At 44.3% G+C, this 27,053-nt stretch overlaps 1 protein-coding gene across 1 annotated transcript in view; it reads left to right on the top strand.

The window, feature by feature from the left end:
- itfg1 (integrin alpha FG-GAP repeat containing 1) overlaps nucleotides 1-27,053 on the top strand; it is a 145,654-nt gene that overhangs the window by 78,547 nt on the left and 40,054 nt on the right. The window contains exon 13 of the mRNA XM_030377192.1: nucleotides 24,309-24,352. Within this exon, the coding sequence (XP_030233052.1) occupies nucleotides 24,309-24,352 (44 nt within the window). The remainder of the gene's footprint in view (nucleotides 1-24,308; nucleotides 24,353-27,053) is intronic.

Genomic DNA, 27,053 nt, shown 5'->3' with positions numbered 1-27,053 from the left:
AACCTTACATTATTATGGATTATTACACGGCTCTTCTCAATGCTGTAGACTGCTCCATTCACTTGCATGGGCCTTCCCAACGTTCAGCATCCAATTATTTTGTTTATGCTCCGTTCACTTGCATGGGCACTTCACAACTTCCGGCTGTGAATTATATTTGATAAATCACCATTGCCCAGTATAATTGACCGCTGTCAAGGTAAACGAACAGATTTTTTGCCGTTTGCCATTTTAATCTAGATTAATCTAGATTAATTTTGGAATTAATCTAGATTAAAAAAAATAATCTATGCCCACCACTAATATATATATATATATATTCGAGATCTCAACCTAAGGTTCACCAGTAGAAGGCATTATCCTGTTGAGCCACTGACATTCCTGAACTGCATTAAGCCTCATTCACATGGTGAGAATGTCTATTGATAAACTCACAACATCAAGAACACTCCAAGCACACATTTCACAAGAGAATGAAGGGCTTTCTTAAAATTGTACAGATCTGAAAATTTGCACTGTTAATGGTATCCACCTAATGCTAGCCGTATGGTACAATAACTAAATAGTCATATAGGCAAAATGGGTTGATACTGTGGACGATGGGCTTTTCTATGAAATTGTGGGAAAAGTAAACATTTTTAGAGCAGAAGACCAGGGTGAAAAAGATGCATCTGATTTTAGAGATTAATATGATGAAATAATTTTTAGTCCAGGTCAATCTAGTAAGGAGAAATAAGGCTAGTTCATATTTTTTTTAAATAGCGCCACTTTGGGTGCAGTACCACAATTTGGGTTTATGGGTAGTGGGGGATATTGGTATCCACCTAATAATAGTTGTATGTTTTTTATACAATAACAAAATGGTCAGAGAAGAGAGATGGGCTAACTGCTCCAACTTTATTGGCCAATATTTCTCAAATGGAGCTAAATAAAACAAATTCTGTTTTATGATTTTTGTGAGGCTTGGTCTCAGATTTTATTTGGCGATTTTGGTGATTTTTTGATTATTTTTGTAGCCTGTGAATCTTTTTATCATGTTTGGCTTTTATATGAAATTGTGGGGAAAGTAAGGGTTTTATAGATGCATCTGATTCTAGAGATTAATATTTTTGAAAGAATTTTGAGTCCAGGTCAATCTGGTGAGGAGAAATAAGCCTAATTCATGATTGTTTACAATAGCGCAACCTTTGGGTGCAGTACCAAATTTGGGTTTATGGGTAGTGGGGGTTATTGGTGACCATACCTGAAAATAAAAGAGTTTTCGATTTACGGTATAGGCTGCAGTATGACTTTTACAGAATTAGGGACCAAGCAGCTTCGCTGCTCGGACCCCTTTATCCAAAATTATATTAATTTAAACCAATGCACTATTGCAATCATTTTGCACATAAACATTTTTAAACCAATTCCTAGGTTACAATATGTCATAGGCCCTGACAAAATGATCCGGGTTGTGTTCAGCCCAAAAAATATAAAATACAAAAACTTGAAATTGAATACATATCAAAACCTGCTGGCAAACTCCATTAACGTATGAAACTACGGAGGCTGGAAAAAGAGAACACTCAGACTCTCACACACCCCGACTCAGGGCATGCAAAGTGAGTATAGGGAGAACAGAAAATATGTGTCAAAGAAGAACAGTGTCTCTGTGATTGTGATTGTGTGTTAGTGTGTGAGTTTGTGTGATTTGAGAGGATGTCTGATTGGCTGTGTGTGTGAGTTTGTTTGATTGTTACTGTGTGAGAGGTTTTGTTTGTCTCTTACAGTTTCAGAATCAGCGGTTTCTTCCATTTTCTCGACTAACCCAGATAGTCGCTAAAATCTGCGTGTTCTGCTCCTGTGTCATAGCAACATAGCACGCCACGGACGCTACTTTGACGCGGAACCTGAGCCATTAAAAAAAGTGTGCGACACTGTTGAGCCACATGACGACACTTGTCATGTGACTCAAGTGGCAAAATCAATTGGCAAAATCATTTTGTCTGTTTTTTATTGGTTAAAATGGTCACGTGAAATGTTGGTTGAAGACGTCCCTCAAGGAGAGAAATAGATCTTGCATGCAATAAAAAAATATATATAAAAAAAGAAAGTAACGACCTAACGACCTTCTAGCCAAATGGAACGGCGTAAAAGTACCGTTCTTTCTTCAAATATATACTCAAGTAAAAGTATGTTCCAATAAAATTACAATTTATCCAGAAAGTTACTCAAGTATTTGTAACGGAGTAAAAGTAGCGCATTTACTACCCATCTCTGTATATATACAGTATATGTATGTATGTATGTGTATATATATATATTTATGTGTGTGTATATATGTGTGTGTGTGTATACATATATATATATATATTAGGGCTGTCAGTTAAACGCGCTATTAACGGCGTTAACGCAAACCAATTTTAACAACGTTAATTTTTTTATCGCGCGATTAACGCAAATTCATATTTGAAAAAAAAAAAAATTTTTTTTTTTTTTTTTTTTTCTTTGGCTCAAAACAAAGAAGCAGTAGCCTGACTGCCATGATCGAGGCAGTATGTTTGTTCTTTCATCGTTTAATTGCACTATAGGCTTTTTTTTGTATCTTCCTGCTTTGATCAGTATATGCCAATGTTGCTATCAATAAAAAAACATTTGCACAAGGCAAGCTGATGCACTTCTCCATGTCGATAAGAGCATTAAAATGAGAACAATTAATGGACAAAGAAATCAAGGGATATTTAGCATAGAAAAAGATTTGCGATTAATCTGAGTTAACTATGACATTAATGCGATTAATCACGATTAAATATTTTAATCGTTTGACAGCCCTAATATATATATATATATATATATATATATATATATTAGAGCTGTCAAGCGATTAAAATATTTAATCGTGATTAATCGCATTAATGTCATAGTTAACTCTAATTAATCGCGATTAATCACACATTATTTTTCTATGCTAAATATCCCTTGATTTTTTGTCCCATAATTCTTCTCATTTTAATTCTCTTATCAACATGGTGAAGTGCATCGGCTTGCCTTGTGCAAATGATTTTTTATTGATAACAACATTGGCATATACACTGATCAAAACAGGACGATACAAAAAAAGAGCCTATAGTGCAATTAAACGACTGCTTTGAACAAATGTCATTTGAACATAGCAGTCAGGCTACTGCTTCTTTGTTTTGAGCCAAAGAAAAAAAAAAAAAAAGTTTTTTTTTTTTTTTTTTTTATAAAGTAATTGCGTTAATCGCGCGATAAAATTTTTAACGCCGTTAAATTTGGCTTGCGTTAACGCCGTTAATAACGCGTTTAACTGACAGCTCTAATATATATATATATATATATATATGTATATATATATATATATATATATATATATGTATATATATGTGTGTATATATATATGTATATATATATATATATGTATATATATGTGTGTGTATATATATATATATATGTATATATATGTGTGTATGTGTGTGTATGTATATACGTGTGTATATATATATATACGTGTGTATATATTTATATATGTGTATATGTATGTATGTATATATATATATGTATGTATGTGTATATACAGTGGGGCAAAAAAGTATTTAGTCAGCCACCAATTGTGCAAGTTCTCCCACTTAAAAAGATGAGAGAGGCCTGTTATTTTTTTTTTTTTTTTCATAGTATACCTCAGCTATGAGAGACAAAATAAAAAAAAAAATCCAGAAAATCACATTGTCTGATTTTTTTAAGAATTTATTTGCAAATTATGGTGGAAAATAAGTATTTGGTCAATAACAAAAGGTCATCTCAATACTTTGTTACATGCCCTTTGTTGGCAATGACAGAGGTCAAACGTTTTCTGTAAGTCTTTACAAGATTTTCACACACTGCTGCTGGTATTTTCTGCCCATTCCTCCATGCAGATCTCCTCTAGAGCAGTGATGTTTTTGGACCTTCGCTGGGCAACACGGACTTTCAACTCCCTCCAAAGATTTTCTATGGGGTTGAGATCTGGAGACTGGCTAGGCCACTCCAGGACCTTGAAATGCTTCTTACGAAGCCACTCCTTCGTTGCCCGGGCGGTGTGTTTGGGGTCATTGTCATGCTGAAAGACCCAGCCACGTTTCATCTTCAGTGCCCTTGCTGATGGAAGGAGGTTTTCACTCAAAATCTCACGATACATGGCCCCATTCATTCTTTCCGTCACACGGATCAGACGTCCTGGTCCCTTGGCAGAAAAACAGCCCCAAAGCATGATGTTTCCACCCCCATGCTTCACTGTAGGTATGGTGTTCTTTGGATGCAACTTAGCATTCTTTCTCCTCCAAACACGACGAGTTGAGTTTTTATCAAAAAGTTCTATTTTGGTTTCATCTGACCATATGACATTCTCCCAATCCTGTTCTGGATCATCCAAATGCTCTCTAGCAAACTTCAAACGGGCCCGGACATGCACTGGCTTTAGCAGGGGGACACGTCTGGCACTGCAGAATTTGAGTCCCTGGCGGCGTAGTGTGTTAGTGATGGTAGCCTTTGTTACTTTGGTCCCAGCTCTCTGGAGGTCATTCACTAGGTCCCCCCGTGTGGTTCTGGGATTTTTGTTCACCGTTCTTGTGATCATTTTGACCCCACGGGGTGAGATCTTGCGTGGAGCCCCAGATCGAGGGAGATTATCAGTGGTCTTGTATGTCTTCCATTTCCTAATAATTGCTCCCACAGTTACACATTTCTTCACAACAAGCTGCTTACCTATTGCAGATTCAGACTTCCCAGCCTGGTGCAGGTCTACAATTGTGTTTCTGGTGTCCTTTGACAGCTCTTTGGTCTTGGCCATAGTGGAGTTTGGAGTGTGACTGTTTGAGGTTGTGGACAGGTGTCTTTTATACTGATAAGGCGTTCAAACAGGTGCCATTAATACAGGTAACGAGTGGAGGACAGAGGAGCCTCTTAAATAAGAAGTTACAGGTCTGTGACAGACAGAAATCTTGCTGGTTTGTAGGTGACCAAATACTTATTTTCCACCATAATTTGCAAATAAATTCTTAAAAAAATCAGACAATGTGATTTTCTGGATTTTTTTTTTCATTTTGTCTCTCATAGCTGAGGTATACCGATGAAAAAAAAAATTACAGGCCTCTCTCATCTTTTTAAGCGGGAGAACTTGCACAATTGGTGGCGGACTAAATACTTTTTTGCCCCACTGTATATATATGATATGGATATATGTTAATGAATATAATATATGTTTGCAGCCTCTTAAGGGGGACATATTATGAAAACAACACTTTTCCTGGGATTTGGGGTGTTGTTTTGTGGTCTCTGGTGCTCCCACACGCATACCAACTTTGAAAAAAGTCTGTTCATGATTATTTTAGTGAGATATGCATTTCTGAAAGTATCCCGCCTACAGTTACCAAACAAGCGAGTCAGTTTCGGCGCCCCCTCCTACGTAGGACGGGGGCAGACTTGAATATTACTACCCACTCCCCTCAAATCAGAGCATAGCTAAGATTTTGTGGACTAGAGGACGAACAGCTCCGCCGGGGGGAACTCGGCGGCAGCCTGGCAGCTCAGCTCCGGGAGTACAATCCCTTTCTCTGCCGGACTTCCGCCGAGCTCCCCCAGCCAGAGCTGCCGGACTGCAGGCGGCAGTCCGGAGGAGGAGACATGGAGGAGGAAGGGATTGTACTCCCGGAGCTGAGCTGCCAGACTACCGCCAAGCTACCCCCCGCCGAAGCTGGCAGTCCGGCAGCTCCAGCGGTGTACTCCGGGAGCTGAGCTGCCGCCGAAGCTTTCCGGCTGCTCCGGCGGGTGTACTCCGGGAGCTGAACTGTCGCTGAAGCTGGCAGCTCTGGCGTGGTGAGCTCAGCGGCAGTCCGGCTGCTCAGCTCCCTGAGTACAATCCCTTTCTCCTCCATGTCGCGGTTCATGGACTTCAGAGAGTCAAGGCCAAAGTTCCTTTCCCCAAAATCTTCTCAACCATGGCCGAGATATCCCCCACTACGAGTCTTTACTTGTTGTGGAAGTACCAGAGACGTCATACACAGTCTTTATGATTCATAATATCATCCAAGGCGCAAATAGCTTTTGGCCTTGATATTAGATATAATATTCTATAAATACCTGTATATAATATTATTATTTTATTATATTATAATATATAGATATAGAGCTCCAGGCATGGACCTATTAAAGAGGCTCCAGGTGTCCGCAAACACTTCTCCTCCATGCTGCGGTTCAGTCTGACAGCTCATTGGTCAATGGGCAGCAGCTCATTTGCATTAAAGCTACAGACACCAGAAACAGCGCATTCTGAAGGGACTGAAACAGAGAGGAATAGCGGTAGGCGATTTATTTTCAGCTTCATAAACATGTTTTCTGGAACTCAAATACTATGTTTACGTGTTGGGAAAACACCATAGTATGTCTCCTTTAAGAAAATAATCTCCATAAAATGCGGAGCTGCCAAATGTGACTTTGTGTTCTTCCTGCATAACACACACACACACACACACACACACACACACACACACACACACACACACACACACACACATATACACACACACACACACACACACACACCTACACATGCATACACACACACCCCCCGCACACAACCCCCACAAACACACACACATTCTCAAATATGCTCCCATACGCTCACTGCGGCAAATCAGATGCAGCAGATGCTCCTTCAGAACACCTGTTCTCCTGTCAGCGTGCTCCGTGCCAGCCCCATCTCCGGTCACTTCACCTGCATCTGCTTCCTGCCTTCTGATGGGCCCTCCTCCTTGCTAATTGACATGCACTTACGCATCCACATCCACTTACATATCCAGAGCAATTTACACATCCACATCCACTTTCACATCCACTTACACGTCCAATTTACAGATCTACTTACACATCCACTAACACATCCACTAACGCATGCATAAAACAGTCTACATACACAGTGACTATACACTGTTTGCTGAACAATGGAGACTCAGGATTTGACTGCATACGTGTGGTACGCTAGACAAATGAATGTGAAAATCAGAAAGAAAATGCGATTAATTTGTTAGAATTTAGAACATTGACGTTGTTATGGCAACGAGTGCGGCATCATTTGGAGTAAATGGCGGCTAAATAGTTTAGTTAGTAAAGGACTGGAGTGCACTATTTGGGATAAATCCTCATCTAGATTTGTGTAAATGAACCTTTACATAGATTTCCTGATCTTGTTCGCAACGTGAATGGTGCTTACATTCTGTACATTAATGTTCTTCAGCACAGCCTCCGGCTCATCACAGGAACCTGGAATCAATATGTTCAGGGGTTGTTCAGAATATTGTGTTCACATAAGGCCAGGTCGGGGGCTTCTGAAGGCTTGCTGCAGAGCGGCTGAGGCCATTCCGCGTGCTGCAGAGTCCTCACAGCAGAAGCTGTATCATGATGAACCCTCTGAGGTGAGTCTCAGTGTTCTCCCCCGCTGGGCTCTAGTGTTCGTACCAGAGACCGGCTGGCTGAGGCCCGGGGCGGCTGCAGGTTGATGCTCATTCTGGGATGAAAGCTGGCCCTTGTTTGGAGGTCCATATGTTGAGGATGCTCGGGTCTTTGCTTAGTATGGAGATGATGTTGGTGGTCTGTGAAGATCCTGTTTGAGCCTTGGGGGGATGAGCCGTAACATTCAGCAGCCATTGTGACTCTATGACGTGTAAGAGAACACATGAGCTTCATTCCCCTCAGGGTCCTTACTGAGCAGCAGTACACATTAGGAAAGGAGCAAACACATCGAGTGCACACAGCATAAGAGTCCAATGGGAGAGTAGAGAACGGAGTCAGCTGTAGTTACTGGAGCTGTCAAGCGATTAAAATATTTAATCGTGATTAATCGCATTAATGTCATAGTTAACTCTAATTAATCGCGATTAATCGCAAATTATTTTTCTATGTTAAATATCCCTTGATTTTTTTGTCCCATAATTCTTCTCATTTTAATTCTCTTATCAACATGGTGAAGTGCATCGGCTTGCCTTGTGCAAATGATTTTTTATTGATAACAACATTGGCATATACACTGATCAAAACAGGACGATACAAAAAAAAGAGCCTATAGTGCAATTAAACGACTGCTTTGAACAAATGTCATTTGAACATAGCAGTCAGGCTACTGCTTCTTTGTTTTGAGCCAAAGAAAAAAAAAAAAAAAAAGTTTTTTTTTTTTTTTTATAAAGTAATTGCGTTAATCGCGCGATAAAAATTTCAACGCCGTTAAATTTGGTTTGCGTTAACGCCGTTAATAACGCGTTTAACTGACAGCTCTAGTAGTTACCCAACGTACAGCCAGCAATGTGACAGGGGAGGTATCATGAGGGTCAGTAGGGTTCCACTGGTGACGGTAAGGCGGTATATGGGTCCAGATGTCCCAGGTTAACGCTACGACCACACAGTGTTTAGGGTGCATTAGAGTGATGGTGTCCGAGGTGTTCATCACATTAGCAATGATGGGCTGGCAACAGTAGCTCAGGAGGTGGAGCGGAAGACTGGTAACCGGAAGGTTGCTAGTTCGATCTCCAGCTCCTCTTAGCTGAGTCTCAAGGTGTCCCTGAGCAGGACGCCACACCCTGACGGCTCCAAGTGGCTAAGGGGTTGCCCTGAGGGGTCGAGTCCACCGTCGGTGTGTCAATGAATGGTTGTAGGGCGCTTTGGGTAAAAGATAATGGGCTCAGAGATAATGCAGATAGTAATCCAGAGAGAAAGGGGAAGATGTAATGAACAGAGCAGAGCTCCTCTGCTCTCTGCCTCTATCTCACTAATCGATCTGTGCAGGACAGAAGCTTGATTGCATTTACAAGCACTGCAGTGAGGAATGATATAATACATGATATGACATTATATGATCTGTTTGTGTACTACTGTGTATACGGTATTCAAACTTCCTTCTGGAAGGTTCCTCTGAGACCAGGACCAACAGACATGAGACTATTGAACACAACAAAAAGCTCTGTTGCTTTTGACGCACAAAATAATAAATTTACATGAAGAACTAAAATAGTGAGCAAAAGCGTTTCACCCTACAGTGTTTTATTACAGCCTATCGGTAATTATTCAAATCTCAATAGACTTCACATAAACCCCATGCAGCTTAATGTCTCATCAGCGTTCTGCTATGAAATCACCCGATTTCAGAGGTTGCCCCAGAGCAGGTCAGGCCCAGCTACATTTTGATGACTTCATGGCAGTACTTGGTGTCCATTCTTATATTGAATGGAACTTAATTCCATTTAGTCTGCACACCTGCAGCTGATTCAAGTGTTTGATGGTGTAGTGAGTCTGACCTGATGAGGGGAATCATTTTAACAGATTTTGGTTAAGGTGATTTTTTTACTGATATTTCTATGTTCTCCAAATCAAAATATGATACAGAAAGTATTTGTCCAGTTGGCCTTTATGAATAAATTATGACATGCTGGGTCATTTCTAATGACAGCTGTGGTTAAGGACAGGTAAAGGGCGATGGGCTCTTGGAACTCAGTTTAATTCTTCTGCCCAGCGCAGTCGTCCCCTCCCCCCCCGTTCAGTTGATCCATGGGAAGATGAGCAGCATTCGCTCTGTAAGCCGTTGATGGAGTAAGGACAGAAGGGCAGATGGGCTGAAGACTGCCGCTGAAGAGGGGAGGAGAGGGAAGTCTTGAGCTGAGAATAAAACATACATATGAAATGATTGGTGGTAGATTGAGAGGGAGGGAGGGAAGGGACAAACGTGCATATGTGCGTGGTTGAGTGTGTGCATTCATGGTTGAGTGTGTGCGTGTGTGCCTGCGTGTGTGGTTGAGTGCGTGGGTGCCTGAGTGCGTGCAGAACTGTAGGAGTTGATTAGTTTCCTGCTCACTTATTCGGATGCAGATTAGCTGCATTCAGGAACATCTGGAGCTTTGTTCAGCAGACACACGCGTACTCTCTGCCTCCTCTCCGCTGACTTCTCTCCTCTCGTCATGAGCACCATGTCTCTTTGAGTCAGATTGACTCTTTCTGATCCATTCTCTGTCCCCTCCCCACCACCCCAACATGTTCTCCCCTACATGATGCAATCGTGTTGAATCTTATACTGTCGGACTCTGAGTCTGGAGGGCTCTGGTCACTGCTCAACAGCTTGCCAGATGTAGTCAAACCATGTCACTGATACCTCATTAATGCGGCTTGCATGTAAAAACGTCAGTTATTCTGCTTTTAATTAGACCCTTGGCCCCTGCAGAATGAAGCTCTTCTGAGAATGAATTTCTGATCAAACTGAGAAGGTTGGATTATCGGTAGAGCAGATGACTGCGCTGTGATGTTCTTTTTGTGGCCGTGAGAATCTTCCTTCAACATCTGGATGGCCCGTCCGGCCCCTGAGGAGGCTTTATGAGGCCAGGGTTAGGGCTAGGGTTAGGGTTAACCCTCACCCTAACCCTAGCGGACTGAAGGGTTAGGGTTAGGGTGAGGACTAACCCTGACCCTAACCCTAACCCTTCAGTCCGCTAGCCAGGTGCCTCTTTCCGGCCTTCCCCGTCAGAGCTAGTGAGGGGGATGTTCAATGGGTTCCTGAAGATAAATGGGTTTTGGTAAATTGGTTAGAAAAGCACTTAGTCGTTTTTAAGCTATTAGCTATGATTTTAATTCCCTGCACATAACACCCACCCACACACGAGTGCACCTCGACCGCTTTTGAACATGTGAAATCACGCAAAACATTTTCACAAGTGTTATTACTGCAGTCATTTTTCATATTGTCACACTTTTGTCAGGAATCAAATGCAAAGTTTGGCAAGAATTTCTTCCCAAAATACTTCACAACAACAACAACCACCACGCATGCAAGCCTTCAGCTAGATTTAAAAACCGGACGACAGCAGGAGGAACTATCATAAAAGAGATGTCATAGGAAGAGATGTCATAGGAAGAGATGTCATAGGAAGAGATATAATTCAAAGAGATATTATACAAAGAGATATTATAGGAAGGAATATTATAGCAGGAGTTAACATGTAAAGAGATATCATGCAAAGAGATATATTATAAAGAAATATCATATAAAGAGATATAATATATAGACATATGCTTTTAAGAGATGTCACATTAACAGATGTCATATGAAGAGATGTCATAGGAAGAAATATAATTCAAGGAGATATTATGCACAGATATTAAAAGAAGAAATATTATAGGAAGAGATATAATAAAGAAATATCATTTAAAGAGATATAATATGTGTACATATTCTATTTAGAGATATAATATATGTACATGTTCTATTTAGATACATCATATGAAGAGATATGATCTAAAGAGATATTATATAAAGAGATATATGAAGAGATATGATATCAACAGTTATTATATCAGTGCTATACCCCTGCTGTTGAAGCATTTGATGCGTGGGCTCAGTGGACAGCGGAGAGAAAGAGCTAAAGCCGAGGGCTGCATGTAACGGTAGGGGCCAGAAGTAGTGGTAGGGACCAGGTGTAACAGACCAGGTGTAGCGGTAGGGACCAGGTCTAACGTAGGGACCAGGTGTAACAGTAGGGGTCAGATGTAACTTAGGAACCAGGTGTAACGGTAGGGACCAGATTTAATGGACCAGGTGTAACGGTAGGGACCAGGTGTAACAGACTAGATGTAACGGACCAGGTGTAACGCAGTGACCCGATGTAATGGACCAGGTGTAGCGTAGGGACCAGATGTAATGGACCAGGTGTAACGGTAGGGACCAGGTGTAACAGACCAGATGTAACGGACCAGGTGTAACGTAGGGACCAGATGTAATGGACCAGGTCTAACGTAGGGACCAGATGTAACGGACCAGAGAGACGCCGAGATCGTTTAATGGCCTGTGGCATGTGCCACCGCGACCACTGACATACCATGGCATATGCCGTTCTGGAACGGTAACTGCCGTTCTGAAACGGTAACTGCCGTCGCGACCACTGACATACCATGGCATATGCCGTTCTGGAACGGTAACTGCCGTTCTGAAACGGTAACTACCGTTCTGAAACGGTAACTGCCGTCGCGACCACTGACATACCATGGCATATGCCGTTCTGGAACGGTAACTGCCGTTCTGAAACGGTAACTACCGTTCTGAAACGGTAATGCCATGGCATATGCCGTTCTGGAACGGTAACTGCCGTTCTGGAACGGTAACTACCGTTCTGAAACGGTAATGCCAGGGCATATGCCTTTCTGGAACGGTAACTACCGTTCTGAAACGGTAACTACCGTTCTGAAACGGTAACTGCCGTTCAGGTGGAACGGTAACTGCAGTTCCCAACAATGGTATGTGACACCAGCATAACTCCTCCGTATAATTTCAAGACAGGTATTGCCATAAATGTAAAGGTATATATTTGGTATTTATTGACACAATATCACAACATAACGCCGTAAATAAAGGGATTTACACGTTTCTCTCGTCCGTGCTGTTGTAAGGATATTTCCGATCTGTTTGTTGTTGCTTTTGTAATGACAGATGCTTTTGAAAACAGCCGGACTTGCTCCGGTGACGGTAGTTATAGCCTAGCCTTCTAGGTGGCCATAGAGCTATAGTCTATTGCTTTGTTCCAATATCCATACTATCCGCAGTCAAGATCGCTGCCGTGGAGCACGAAAGGTGTACATCAATCCACACTCATCGGTTTGACCGTTTTGAGTATACCATTCGGGTCCTTTCACTACACTTCCTTTCGCCCTGATCTTAATTGCAACGCACTACGTACTCAAACTATATAAAAAATAAGTCATACTAAAATAAAGTATAATGACTGCGGATAGTATGGATATTGGAACAAAGCAATAGACTATAGCTCTATGGCCACCTAGAAGGCTAGTCTATAACTACCGTCACCGGAGCAAGTCCGGCTGTTTTCAAAAGCATCTGTCATTACAAAAGCAACAACAAACAGATCGGAAATATCCTTACAACAGCACGGACGAGAGAAACGTGTAAATCCCTTTATTTACGGCGTTATGTTGTGATATTGTGTCAATAAATACCAAATATATATACCTTTACATTTATGGCAATACCTGTCTTGAAATTATACGGAGGAGTTATGCTGGTGTCACATACCATTGTTGGGAACTGCAGTTACCGTTCCACCTGAACGGCAGTTACCGTTTCAGAACGGTAGTTACCGTTCCAGAAAGGCATATGCCATGGCATTACCGTTTCAGAACGGTAGTTACCGTTTCAGAACGGTAGTTACCGTTTCAGAACGGCAGTTACCGTTTCAGAACGGCAGTTACCGTTCCAGAACGGCATATGCCATGGTATGTCAGTGGTCGCGAAGGCAGTTACCGTTTCAGAACGGCAGTTACCGTTCCAGAACGGCATATGCCATGGTATGTCTGTGGTCGCGACGGCAGTTACCGTTTCAGAACGGTAGTTACCGTTTCAGAATGGTAGTTACCGTTCCAGAACGGCATATGCCATGGTATGTCAGTGGTCGCGACGGCAGTTACCGTTTCAGAACGGCAGTTACCGTTTCAGAACGGCACTTACCGTTCCAGAACGGCATATGCCATGGTATGTCAGTGGTCGCGGTGGCACATGCCACAGGCCAATAAACGATCTCGGCCCTACTGACGGACCAGGTGTAACGTATGGACCAGATGTAATGGACCAGATATAACGGACCAGGTTTAACGTAGGGACCAGATGTAATGGCCCAGGTGTAACGTAGGGACCAGATGTAAGGGACCTGATATAACGGACCAGGTGTAACGTAGGGACCAGATGTAATGGACCAGGTGTAACTGTAGGGACCAGGTTTACGGTAGGGACCAGATGTAAAGGACCAGATATAACGGACCAGGTGTAACGTAGGGACCAGATGTAATGGACCAGGTGTAACTGTATGGACCAGGTGTTACGGTAGGGACCAGATGTAAAGGACCAGATATAATGGACCAGGTGTAACGTAGGGACCAGATGAAATGGACCAGGTGTAACTGTAGGGACCAGGTGTTATGGTAGGGACCAGATGTAAAGGACCAGATATAACGGACCAGGTGTAACGTAGGGACCAGATGTAATGGACCAGGTGTAACGGTAGGGACCAGGTGTAACAGACTAGATGTAACGGACCAGGTGTAACGCAGTGACCCGATGTAATAGACCAGGTGTAGCGTAGGGACCAGATGTAATGGACCAGGTGTAACGGTAGGGACCAGGTGTAACAGACCAGATGTAACGGACCAGGTGTAACGTAGGGACCAGATGTAATGGACCAGGTCTAACGTAGGGACCAGATGTAACGGACCAGGTGTAACGTATGGACCAGATGTAATGGACCAGGTGTAACGGTAGGGCGCAGGTGTTACGGTAGGGACCAGATGTAATGGACCAGTGTAACGTAGGGACCAGATGTAAGGGACCTGATATAACGGACCAGGTGTAACGTAGGGACCAGATATAACGGACCAGGTGTAACGTAGGGACCAGATGTAATGGACCAGGTGTAACTGTAGGGACCAGGTGTTACGGTAGGGACCAGATGTAAAGGACCAGATATAACGGACCAGGTGTTACGTAGGGACCAGATGTAATGGACCAGGTGTAACTGTAGGGACCAGGTTTACGGTAGGGACCAGATGTAAAGGACCAGATATAACGGACCAGGTGTAACGTAGGGACCAGATGTAATGGACCAGGTGTAACTGTAGGGACCAGGTGTTACGGTAGGGACCAGATGTAAAGGACCAGATATAACGGACCAGGTGTTACGTAGGGACCAGATGTAATGGACCAGGTGTAACTGTAGGGACCAGGTGTTATGGTAGGGACCAGATGTAAAGGACCAGATATAACGGACCAGGTGTAAGGTAGGGACCAGATGTAATGGACCAGGTGTAACGGTAGGGCGCAGGTGTAACATAGGGACCAGATGTAATGGTAGGGTTAGTACTCTGATGTTCGTTCGTTGGTTTGCTGACAGTGTGTGTGAGTGTGATGAAGGATGTGGGGTTGTTTGAAGGTGCATGGCTGACTGAAACAGCCAGTCAGCCTCTAGGTCAGCAAAATCAGCCAGATGAGGGCAGGAAGCAAAGCACTCAAACCCACGCACTCAGCGCCCAACATCACATTGCATGTGTGTGTGTGTGTGTGTGTGTGTGTGTGTGTGTGTGTGTGTGTGTGTGTGTGTGTGTGTGTGTGTGTGTGTGTGTGTGTGTGTGTGTGTGTCTGTCTATCAGTGGACCCTCATACTGACATGTGACCCTACCTGACTGCAGCGTGTGCGTTTTGACGTTTGTGCGTTTAGACGGTGGGCGTTTGGACGTTGTGCGTTCACGTGTGACCTGGTCAGACCTGAAAATAATAGAAATTGCGAATTTTTTAGACCGAAATTGCCATTGGGATTTAGTATGCTATGTTTCTTTGAGGTTCCCTATCTTCTGTATTATTAACACCACGTTGGATAGCAAGGGTCTACGTGTTATGACGAAATGAGATGACCAAATGCATGAATATATATTATGAAATAATTATTTAACTACTGAATTGTAAAAAAAAAATTAAAAAGACACACACACACACACACACACACACACACACACACACACACACACACACACACACACTCACACACATTTGTATTGCTGCACTTAATCGAGAGTTCTCAAACTAAACTTCACTTATTTATTTAAAGGTCCCATGGCATGAAGATCTCACTTTATGAGGTTTTCATGTAACGGTAGGGGCCAGAAGTAGTGGTAGGGACCAGGTGTAACAGACCAGGTGTAGCGGTAAGGACCAGGTCTAACGTAGGGACCAGGTGTAACAGTAGGGGTCAGATGTAACTTAGGAACCAGGTGTAACGTAGGGACCAGATGTAATGGACCAGGTCTAACGTAGGGACCAGATGTAACGGACCAGGTGTAACGTATGGACCAGATGTAATGGACCAGGTGTAACGGTAGGGCGCAGGTGTTACGGTAGGGACCAGATGTAATGGACCAGGTGTAACGTAGGGACCAGATGTAAGGGACCTGATATAATGGACCAGGTGTAACGTAGGGACCAGATGTAATGGACCAGGTGTAACTGTAGGGACCAGGTTTACGGTAGGGACCAGATGTAAAGGACCAGATATAACGGACCAGGTGTAACGTAGGGACCAGATGTAATGGACCAGGTGTAACTGTAGGGACCAGGTGTTACGGTAGGGACCAGATTTAAAGGACCAGATATAATGGACCAGGTGTAACGTAGGGACCAGATGTAATGGACCAGGTGTAACTGTAGGGACCAGGTGTTATGGTAGGGACCAGATGTAAAGGACCAGATATAACGGACCAGGTGTAACGTAGGGACCAGATTTAATGGACCAGGTGTAACGGTAGGGACCAGGTGTAACAGACTAGATGTAACGGACCAGGTGTAACGCAGTGACCCGATGTAATAGACCAGGTGTAGCGTAGGGACCAGATGTAATGGACCAGGTGTTATGGTAGGGACCAGGTGTAACAGACCAGATGTAACGGACCAGGTGTAACGTAGGGACCAGATGTAATGGACCAGGTCTAACGTAGGGACCAGATGTAACGGACCAGGTGTAACGTATGGACCAGATGTAATGGACCAGGTGTAACGGTAGGGCGCAGGTGTTACGGTAGGGACCAGATGTAATGGACCAGTGTAACGTAGGGACCAGATGTAAGGGACCTGATATAACGGACCAGGTGTAACGTAGGGACCAGATGTAATGGACCAGGTGTAACTGTAGGGACCAGGTTTACGGTAGGGACCAGATGTAAAGGACCAGATATAACGGACCAGGTGTAACGTAGGGACCAGATGTAATGGACCAGGTGTAACTGTAGGGACCAGGTGTTACGGTAGGGACCAGATGTAAAGGACCAGATATATCGGACCAGGTGTTACGTAGGGACCAGATGTAATGGACCAGGTGTAACTGTAGGGACCAGGTGTTATGGTAGGGACCAGATGTAAAGGACCAGATATAACGGACCAGGTGTAACGTAGAGACCAGATGTAATGGACCAGGTGTAACGGTAGGGCGCAGGTGTAACATAGGGACCAGATGTAATGGTAGGGTTAGTACTCTGATGTTCGTTCGTTGGTTTGCTGACAGTGTGTGTGAGTGTGATGAAGGATGAGGATGTATTATTAACACCACGTTCGATAGCAAGGGTCTACGTGTTATGACGAAATGAGATGACCAAATGCATGAATATATATTATGAAATAATTATTTAACTACTGAATTGTAAAAAGAAATGAAAAAGACACACACACACACACACACACACACACACTCACACACATTTGTATTGCTGCACTTAATCGAGAGTTCTCAAACTAAACTTCACTTATTTATTTAAAGGTCCCATGGCATGAAGATCTCACTTTATGAGGTTTTCTTACATAAATATGAGTTCCCCTAGTCAGCCTATGGTCCCCCAGTTGCTAAAACTTGCGTTCGGTGTAAAACGAGCACTAGGTGTTCTGCTCGCCTTTGAGGATGGGATGTGGTCCCTTATGTCGTCATAAGGGTTCTAAGCTCCTCCCCTTTCTCTGCTTTGCCCGCCCAGAGAATTTGGCCCGCAAATGAGACACGACCGTGCGAGCGCCACGTGTGTGTGTGTGATTACACACACTGTAACGCAAGTGTTTGCTGTTGGTGTTATGGCGCATAACACGTCGGTTCTTTGACGTCTCTTGTATTTCCACAACGAGACTGTAGTTGGGGTTATCTCAGCCATGGTTGAGAAGGAATTGGGGGAAAGTAACTTTGGCTTTGACTCCCTGAAGTACATGAACTGCGACATGCTGCCTGCCAGTTGCCGCGAGGCACCACCGTCGGGAAGCACCACCGCCCGGCAGCGGGCAGCGCGTGGTTCAGTCTACTTCAGATAGATTTGGAAGTGGAAGAACCAGAGATGTTGGGGAACCCGACGAAGTCGTTTGTGATTCATAATATCGTCTGGATGCGCACACAGCTTTTGGCCGTGATCATGTGTATTATATGATATAGATATCTATGTATTTATCATATGATATTATGTAGATATAGAGCTCCAGGACTGTAACGCAAGTGTTGTACACTTCCTTGTTATTAGGGTAACCGTTCTGCTGTTGGTGTTATGGCGCATAACACGTCGGACTCTCGTCTCTGGTATTTCCAAAACGAGACTCGTAGTGGGGGTTATCTCAGCCATGGTTGAGAATAAATGGGGGGAACAGAACTTTGGCCCTGAAGTACGTGAATCACGACATGGAGGAGAAAGGGATTGTTGGCCGCGAATGTCTCCCTCTTGAGCCCCGCTTCCCGCTGCCGAGGGACCACCGCCTCGGCGCTGCAGGAGGCGGTGGTGCATAAGTGCTGACCGCTGCCGAGGTGCTGGTCCCTAGGCAGCAAGGCTCCGGCGGGAGACAACCGTGGTCAACAATCGCGGGGAACAATCCCTTTCTCCTCTATTTCGTGGTTCAGTCTACTTCAGATTGATGTGGATGTGGGAGAACCAGAGACGTCGGAGAACCCAACGCGGTCGTTTGAAATTCATATTATCGTCTGGTGGCTCACACAGCTTTTGGCCGTGATAATATATATTATATGATATATATATCTATGTATAATATAATATTATTTAGATATCGAGCTCCAGGACTCTCGTGTGTCCTAGAATATTTACAGAACACGGTTAAAGGCTGTGTGCGCCTCGCCATTGCGTTACATCCACTGTAAACAGAGTGCATGGTACCGTGGCTGCAAGCTACTCAGGGCCACACCCCCACCCTCCTCCTTGACCCGCCTCTCTCCTCCTCATTTGCATTAAAGCTACAGACACCGAAACGGCTTGGGCTGTAACGATATGCGTATCGAAACCGAAATCGCGACACTCAAAGCCACGAACCTGTCTCGCCGTGTTAGAAGGCAGAAGCGCGATACACCCTTTCTAATTCTCCGGTCAAATTGTCAGATTGAAATTTGCTAATAATTTGTCTAAATAATTGTCTGCTGACACCGCCCCCTCTTATCGATGCCGTTAGTCTGTGACGAGATGCCCTCTCTGTGATGACAGCTCTCCGTGGCTACGGAGGGTTGTATTTCTCCACAGCCGTCGAAGTCCTCATATGCGATATGAACGACATTTATCCAGAGTGGGCCAAGCGCGAAAAGAATTGCATTTGTGATCCCTGTCTCTAATGTTTTATGTGATTTGACGGGCAGTTGGTCTGCTTATAGGTCGGAATGAAGCGGGCACCGATTATTGACAGGATGGGTACTTTATTCTACCAGACTCGTTAGTTTCTCCACTAGACACACACGCTACCGCTCGCTCTTCTCGCTCACCCACTCACTCGCTGACGTCACTCACACACACACATACGCATATTGACATTCTCGCACACACACATACGCTACTCGTAACACTATGCCTCCTTATTGCGACGTTCATGTTAGACGTTCATGTTTTCTCCCATCTATTTGAAAGTTCGGCTTTTAAACATGTTGTATTCTGTACGGCCTGATTATGTCATTATTTAAGCTACATAGCCTAATAAGAAGCACTAATAGGATATTTGACTAAACCACCAAACTAGTTGAGGGTTTTTGCCTACCTGCAAGCATCCTCCAACTGCAATCTTTGGTTATTTATTTATTAATTTAGCTATACTTTAATAGCATTCTTTCTGTTCAAATCTGTTCAGTGTTCCAAATTATTTGTTATTAAATGTTACATTAAGTTAATTGTTACATAAGTGTTGTTTAAATAAAATGCTTTTTAACTTTAAAAAAATCGTGGGATGTATCGAACAGTGGGTCAGAAATCGTGATACAAACCGAATCGTGAGTTGGTGTATCGTTACTGCCCTAAAACGGCGCATTTGGGGAAAGCTCAATGTGCGACTGGCTCGTAGTGGCTGTAGTTCTGCACCAAGGCTGAATTTCGGGAGCGTCTTCAAATACTGTGTTTGGGGCCTACTAATATCTATATTAATGCATCCATAAAGTAGCATGCCATGGGACCTTTAAATCAAAGACTTAATGTATCTCCTCATTCAGAATGTAAACACTCTGGATGTTGTGGACACATCTCCAACCGCTCCGTTCTCACAGTCCCTCTTAACCTAAAAATAGCTCCTTCCCCCCAGCATCATCCGTCCCTCTCTTACGTCCTCCTGTGTTCATCTGAGACATACATCACACGCTGACTCATTGTTGGCCACTACAACAAACATCCCATGCACACACACGAATACATACTACAAATACACATGCACCGCATGAGAAATCACTGCACGCACGCACACACGCACGCACTCAGACACACACACACACACGGATGTGTGCGCAGACACACAGACACTGATGGGGACGCAGTCACGCACGCACGCAGACACACACGCGCACGCACGCACACACACACACACACACTGATAGACACACGTTGACTTATGGTCCCTGGAGCAGTGGGGGGGGGCGCTGAGTCGTGAAGGACGACCGCAGCGGTACGATCTCTGCTCTCCGTCTCCCTCTCTTTCACTCTCTCTTTCACTCTCTCTGTCTTTGTCTCCCCCTCTCTTTATCTGTCTCTCTCTCTCTCCCCCTCTCTCTCTCTCTCTCTCTCTCTCTCTCTCCCCCCCTCTCTCACTCTCTCTCTCCCCCTCTCTCACTCTCTCACTCTCACCCTCAATCACTCAAACATGGTTACTTGGCCTGGGCTATTTAATTCAGTGTAGGCGAACAATTCCAGTTACTTGATTTTAATTAGCTACTTTTTAATCTGACACGTGCGCGTTCACAACACAAAAATTATATTTGCGTATGCATGCACGCACACACAGACACATTACAGGTATGAATACCGACTTTTTACAGACATGAACACAGACGTATATACTTGCCAACCAGCCAGTGAAGAGACCGCTGGAGAAAACTTCTGAGGACGACCTAGAGACCAGAGACCTCTACGAGGGCTGGCTCAGGCTCTATCCAGGTGACCTGTGTTCCTACAGTGGTCCGCTTTTGGCTTTCCAATAGACAAACAAAAGGGTTGGGGGCTGGCCTGGTATAATTCATTGTTATCATCATATAACCCTGTGATAGCTTTTATTCATTGATAGATGGTTTACAGCAGGGGTCAGCAACCTTTTCAACATGCAGCGCCAGTTTGACATTTTCTCGTTAATGAGTGTGCCTTAAGCAACAATATTTTAAAACTTAATCTAAATTATGACACAGTGACAAAAAACATTTCAAGAAGACCTTGAATTGTATTATTTCCATATAGTCCATAATCATGCATCAACATTTTAAATGTTTTTTTGGTTGTTATATTTGCAACATGGGCTTACAAATTATAATTACATAAGTCCCATCTTAAAACACCATTTTCAGAAACTCATATTTGCTGTGAGAAATGTAAAAAACGAGAATATATGAGAATGTTGGACACATCCACATCAATATCTTTAAGACATGTACAGCTTTGCAAAACCATGTGATGGCGATGCATACAGGCCACTTGCAACAATATTTTAAATATTATCTTCTCTATTTCTCACAACATAGGCTTAAAAACTATTAATTGATCCCATTTCAGAACACTGCTTTCTGTAACTAATTGAAACATATTTGCACTGGGAGGAAATGCTCAAAACAGAATAAAGTGCAAAAAAAATTGGTAGTAATGATTATGCTGCCGCATTGTGCGGTGACATTTTTTAATAAAAAAAAAATAAGAAGAAAATACATTCTTTTTTTTTTTTAAGGGTGCCAATGATTATGCTGCCCTGTGCCAGTGGTGGCACGCGTGCCTAGGGTTGCCGACTCCTGGTTTACAGTAATGAGCAAAGGGACATCGTCTCTCTGGTGGCTCCCAGTGCCTGACATCACAACCAAATGAAAGTAGGGGAATTGTGGAGTTGTGAGGTACATATCACACCAGAGGTACATATCACACCAGAGGTACATATCACACCAGAGGTACATATTCATACCAGAGGTGCATATTCACACCAGAGGTACATATTCATACCAGAGGTACATATTCACACCAGAGGTACGTATTCATACCAGAGGTACATATTCATATGAGGTTTTGAAGGTCAACATGTCATTTTGTCTGGAGTGTTCTTGGTGTGCAACAAACGTTGTTGAGGTCAGCTGCGGGCGTCGTCTCCTCACTATGCCTCTTTATTGACGAGGGGGGCTGAGTTACACAAAGCATTAAGCGCAGGCTGCCCTGACATTAAAGCTCTGTTCCATGCCTTGATGAGCTGCTCCTTGAAGAACCCTGGCTCTGTGCTCCCAGTCTGGGGCGGTCCAGAGTCCCTCCTCTGATGTAGTGGTCCAGAGTCCCTCCTCTGCTGGAGTGGTCCAGAGTCCCTCCTCTGCTGGTGGGGGAATGAGTCCCTCCTCTCCCGGTGGGGGATGAGTCTCTCCTGGTGGGGAATGAGTCCCTCCTCTCCCGGTGGGGGATGAGTCTCCCCTGGTGGGGGATGAGTCTCCCCTGATGGGGGATGAGTCTCTCCTGGTGGGGGATGAGTCTCTCTCCTGGTGGGGGATGAGTCTCTCTCCTGGTGGGGGATGAGTCTCTCTCCTGGTGGGGGATGAGTCTCTCTCCTGGTGGGGGATGAGTCTCTCCTCTCCCGGTGGGGGATGAGTCTCTCCTCTCCCGGTGGGGGATGAGTCCCTCCTCTCCCGGTGGGGGATGAGTCTCTCCTGGTGGGGGAAGAGTCTCTCCTGGTGGGGGAAGAGTCTCTCCTGGTGGGGGATGAGTCTCTCTCCCGGTGGGGGATGAGTCTCTCTCCCGGTGGGGGATGAGTCTCTCTCCCAGTGGGGGATGAGTCTCTCTCCCGGTGGGGGATTCCCGTCATCACAGTCTGTGTTTGAAGCGGTGTTGCCTTGCCCTCTAAAGTTGCGTCACGTTGCTGCGTTGTGAATTGAAACAATTTATTACACGGGTCTTCTCAATGCCGTGGAACGCTCTGTACACTTGCATGGGCCCTTCACAACTTCCGCCGATTAATTATATTTGATAATTCACCGTTGCTAAGTATTACTGACCGCTGTCAAGGAAAACAAAGGATTTTTTGCCTCTAATGACGTCTTTGGTAGTAGTCCGGTAACTTGTCAATCCCAGCGTCTTCGGTTGCTATCGACGTCAACGTGTTTGGCAGACTATTTCTCTTCTGATCGACACTAAGAATGCTAGGAACTAATAAATTGCTTAAAGACGCACCATGTGGAGTTATTTTTTCGTATTGGCAAGCAGCCGTGTAATAAGCGGGGTAATGTATAGAACGTCGCCGGTCCCGATAATGACCGGTGTCTATACATTATCCCTTGCATAATGATTCCAGCTACCTATCGTCCTCCCATCAGCCACCTTACCTTCTCCTTCCTGTCGAGGTTGGACAGCTTTAATGCTAAATCAATACCTTATAATCGATCAATCATAGTTAGCTTTGGTGCGCTGCTGACAGCTCAGCCTTTAACTTATTGATCCTCATGTTGAACGTGCGTCCCTGCTGATATTCAAGACGAGGTTGAGGTCTTTCCGGGGAAGGCGTCCCGTCTCCCCGGTGGCCGTGCCTCTGGGCCCACCGAGCGTCTTCTTCAGGCCAGCGTGGATCTGGAAGTGGTCTCCCCAGTCAGTTCGGAGGAGCAGAAGCCCAGGAAGATCAGCCTCATCCCGTCATGTCGTTCACTGAGGCTGTTTACAAGAAAACCACCATGAAGAAGCACGATGGCACCGAAATACTGAGCTGGGTTATCCGTACAAATATGCAAAATATGTTTCAAGAAACATTCAATGACACCTTTCTGGTTTAAGACATTTTCAGGATTGCTGCATCTGAATTCTGCTGCAGAGGTATTGGCCTGAGGGATACTTCACACACCCACCCACCCACCCACGCACACACACACACCTCATGCACACATACACCAGTGCACTCACACGCAGGTTATTAGCCAGCGCATTTATTTTTCCTGTGTCTCTCAGTGCTGCTAATTTATTTAAATGGGTCTCCCACCTCCTCTGTATTGATTGAGACAGACTGACGGACGGGGCGCTTTGGAGGCTGGGGGGGAAGCCCTTCTTGAATGTAAATCAGGTGTGCGTCTGTCAGGACCGACTGAGACGAGGAGACGTGAGAAGGGTTAGAGTCCCCCGCTGGTGAAGGCTTCACTCCGGGTCCACGTCCCTCAAAGAAAGACGTAAGAAATCCACACAAACATTTAACGTGTTTTTTTTCTTCCTCCTCCTCTCGTTCTACCTCCTCCATCCCTCCCTCTCCCCCTCTCTTCTCCCAGTGCTCAGTGGCCTGTGTTCCAGTGACTGTCCTCAGAAAGTGACGGTAAGGGCTCTCCTGCTATAGCATGTTAGCATCCTTATAGCACCACATACCCTTCTGGGGCTCTGCTCCTGCTGTCGACCACACACCATCCATCATCGGTGGCGGTATGTTTAATCAGAGCTTGTCTTTATGCTATAGCCATCTGCCGTTCAGCCACCTTCACACTTTGTGTTTTATTTGTGTCTGGGCAGCCGTTTCGATTATAACATGTTTCCATTGAAGAAGACGACGTTTAGGCACTATGGGCCCTATCTTGCATCCGGCGCAATTGACGCTCCTTTAAATTAGGGAATGATCTTGGGCCCCAAGGGGCGGTTCTGCGAAAGGAGGAGGCGTGTTCTTGCGCAAACGTTCCCTGGTGCTATTTTGCAGTTTCAGAAATCACTTGCGCCACAAACCAGAAAATACCCGGTTTAAAGTCAGTGGCGCGTTGTTCAGATGCTGTTTTAAGGGCTCATGCATAATGTTTCTTGTTCACCTCGTGCATACACTTTGCTTCTTTCATCTACTTAGCCACACATTCTTGGTAAATTATTTGGGAAAGAACAGCTGATACAGCGATAATAAGTTGTACTTTGAAGTCAATGCGTCGGCAAACACCGTACAGCAAGCAAATATTTTCTTGACACAGACATCGTGTACAAGGCCATAACTTTTAGGATTGAAGAGTATTTGATTGGGAGAAAAAATTGTTTTACCGCGAGTGAGTGTTAAAAATAATGAATGAATGCGGGCGTGCGTGTGTGTATGTGTAAAATAATTAAAGGGTACCTATTATGCTTTTTCGACTTTTTTGACCTATAAACGTTGTTATAATGATTGATAGTCATGTTGAACCATACTAAAGTGTCAAATAATGACGTACATGCATTTCGACGTGTTCCCTCCTGACAGTCTGGGGTGGCTGTGCAGAGCGCTAAACACTCAGAACAACGTTTGCGATTCGCTTGTTCACATTTCCGGGAAATCCTCTACGTAGAGGCACTCCTGCCACGCCCCAATATGCCTGGTCAAATCTCCTCGTGGCGCGCTTCAAGTCCGCACTTTTCACTTCACAGTGTAGCTTTGCATGTTTGTGGAACAATGACTTCCCCTCTCAAAAAATGTTTTTCGATTGTGAGGGAAACTTATTTAATTTATTTGGTTTTCCGAAAGACCCAAGTACCAGGGGTGGGGGTGGGGTTGGACCTCGACTGCCCTTCGCAGGTCTTCCGGAAGGTAACCATTCACAACGGAGTGGGGTTGGCAGGAGGGGGGCGAGGGGGCGGAGAAGGACGAAACCGAGCGTTGACAGAGAATGCTGAAAGCGCCCAGATGAGAGGAAGAGTTTCCCGAAAATCTACATCGTTTTTTGTGCTGTGATTCGTGTCAGGTTGCGCTATAGGAGTCATTAATAAGAAATTAAGACCAATAAAGTAGTATAATAGGGTCTCTTTAATGAAAGCAGGGGTGCGTGTGTGCGTCCATCTGTTTAAACACACGCAAACTAAACACGTAACGGATAATACAGTCCATGGCAATGTATATTAACGGGGGGACACATGCATATTAGGAACACAAGTTGATAACGATAATGCATACAATACTGGTAAGAAACTGTTTGTTAATGTATTGCTTACATCATTAAATAGAACCACAGTTAAGTGTGTGTGTTAAGTTTTCTTTGCTGAAATTTATTTGAGGAAGAAAAAGCTATTCCATTTGTGAATTAGGCCATATTATTTAATTATTATTATACCATAAACTGAGCCATTTGAAGTTTGAAATTCATGTGGTCATGCATCTGTCTCATCGGAGACTGGAAACGCGACTGTCAAAATATCAACTCGTCAGATTCAAATACGCTCATGGCTCTTAAGGGGATGGGCGCTGGCACTCTCATTGGTTTATTGCACGTTACACCCAAACCACACCTACGGGTAATTAGGCCACTTCAGACCAACCCCTTTTAGATTTGCGCCAGGCGCAAGAGTCATTTATGTGCCGGTAAAATAGCAACATCGCCATAGAACCGCCCACAAAGCTACTTGCGCTTGGCGCTTCTCACTTGCGTTTCAGACCGTTAAAATAGGCCCCTATATGTATAAATGAGAGTTAGCTTTCTGCACCAATGCACCTGACAGGGGAGACAGAGCATTGCTTACCTTCTCAATACCACACCATCATATCTCTCTCTCTCTCTCTCTCTCTCTCTCTGACAGGGGTTCTCTCCCCGATGAGTGACTGCTCTGATATGGGTCATGCTGCTATAAAAGCTTGACAACCTCTGCGATGACACCACGCCTTTCCTCTGACGATAGCTCTGGCAGAGATGAAGCTGTTGTTGATTGCAGTGCTGTCCATAGCGCTCCCGTCTAATGTCACATTATGTTGCTCATTTTGTTGTGCTAAATATGTTGTAAATGTCATCCTTGTAACAAGGAAGGTCATGTAAAACACGCTTCAACCGAATGTAGTGGCGCTGTAGTGTTCAGCAGCATTGGCAGGTTTCCCCATGCAGCTGATCTTATTTATGGATGTCTGTACGGGTTTCCCCTTCTGCTTTGAGTCCACGCTTATGGGGTCTTTATCAGGAAATGAAACCAGAAGAGTTCCAAGCTGCACTCACAAGAATACAGGATGAAGAAAGACAGACAACAGTCTCATGTCTAGACATGAGACTGTTAGACATGAGGCTGTTAGCCATGAGACTGTTACACAT

Source organism: Gadus morhua, chromosome 14 (assembly GCF_902167405.1).
Source record: "Gadus morhua chromosome 14, gadMor3.0, whole genome shotgun sequence".
In the NCBI taxonomy this organism is placed as follows: Eukaryota; Metazoa; Chordata; class Actinopteri; order Gadiformes; family Gadidae; genus Gadus; species Gadus morhua.
The sequence above is the reverse complement of the archived record's forward strand: the minus strand, read 5'-3'. Positions and strand labels throughout refer to the sequence as shown.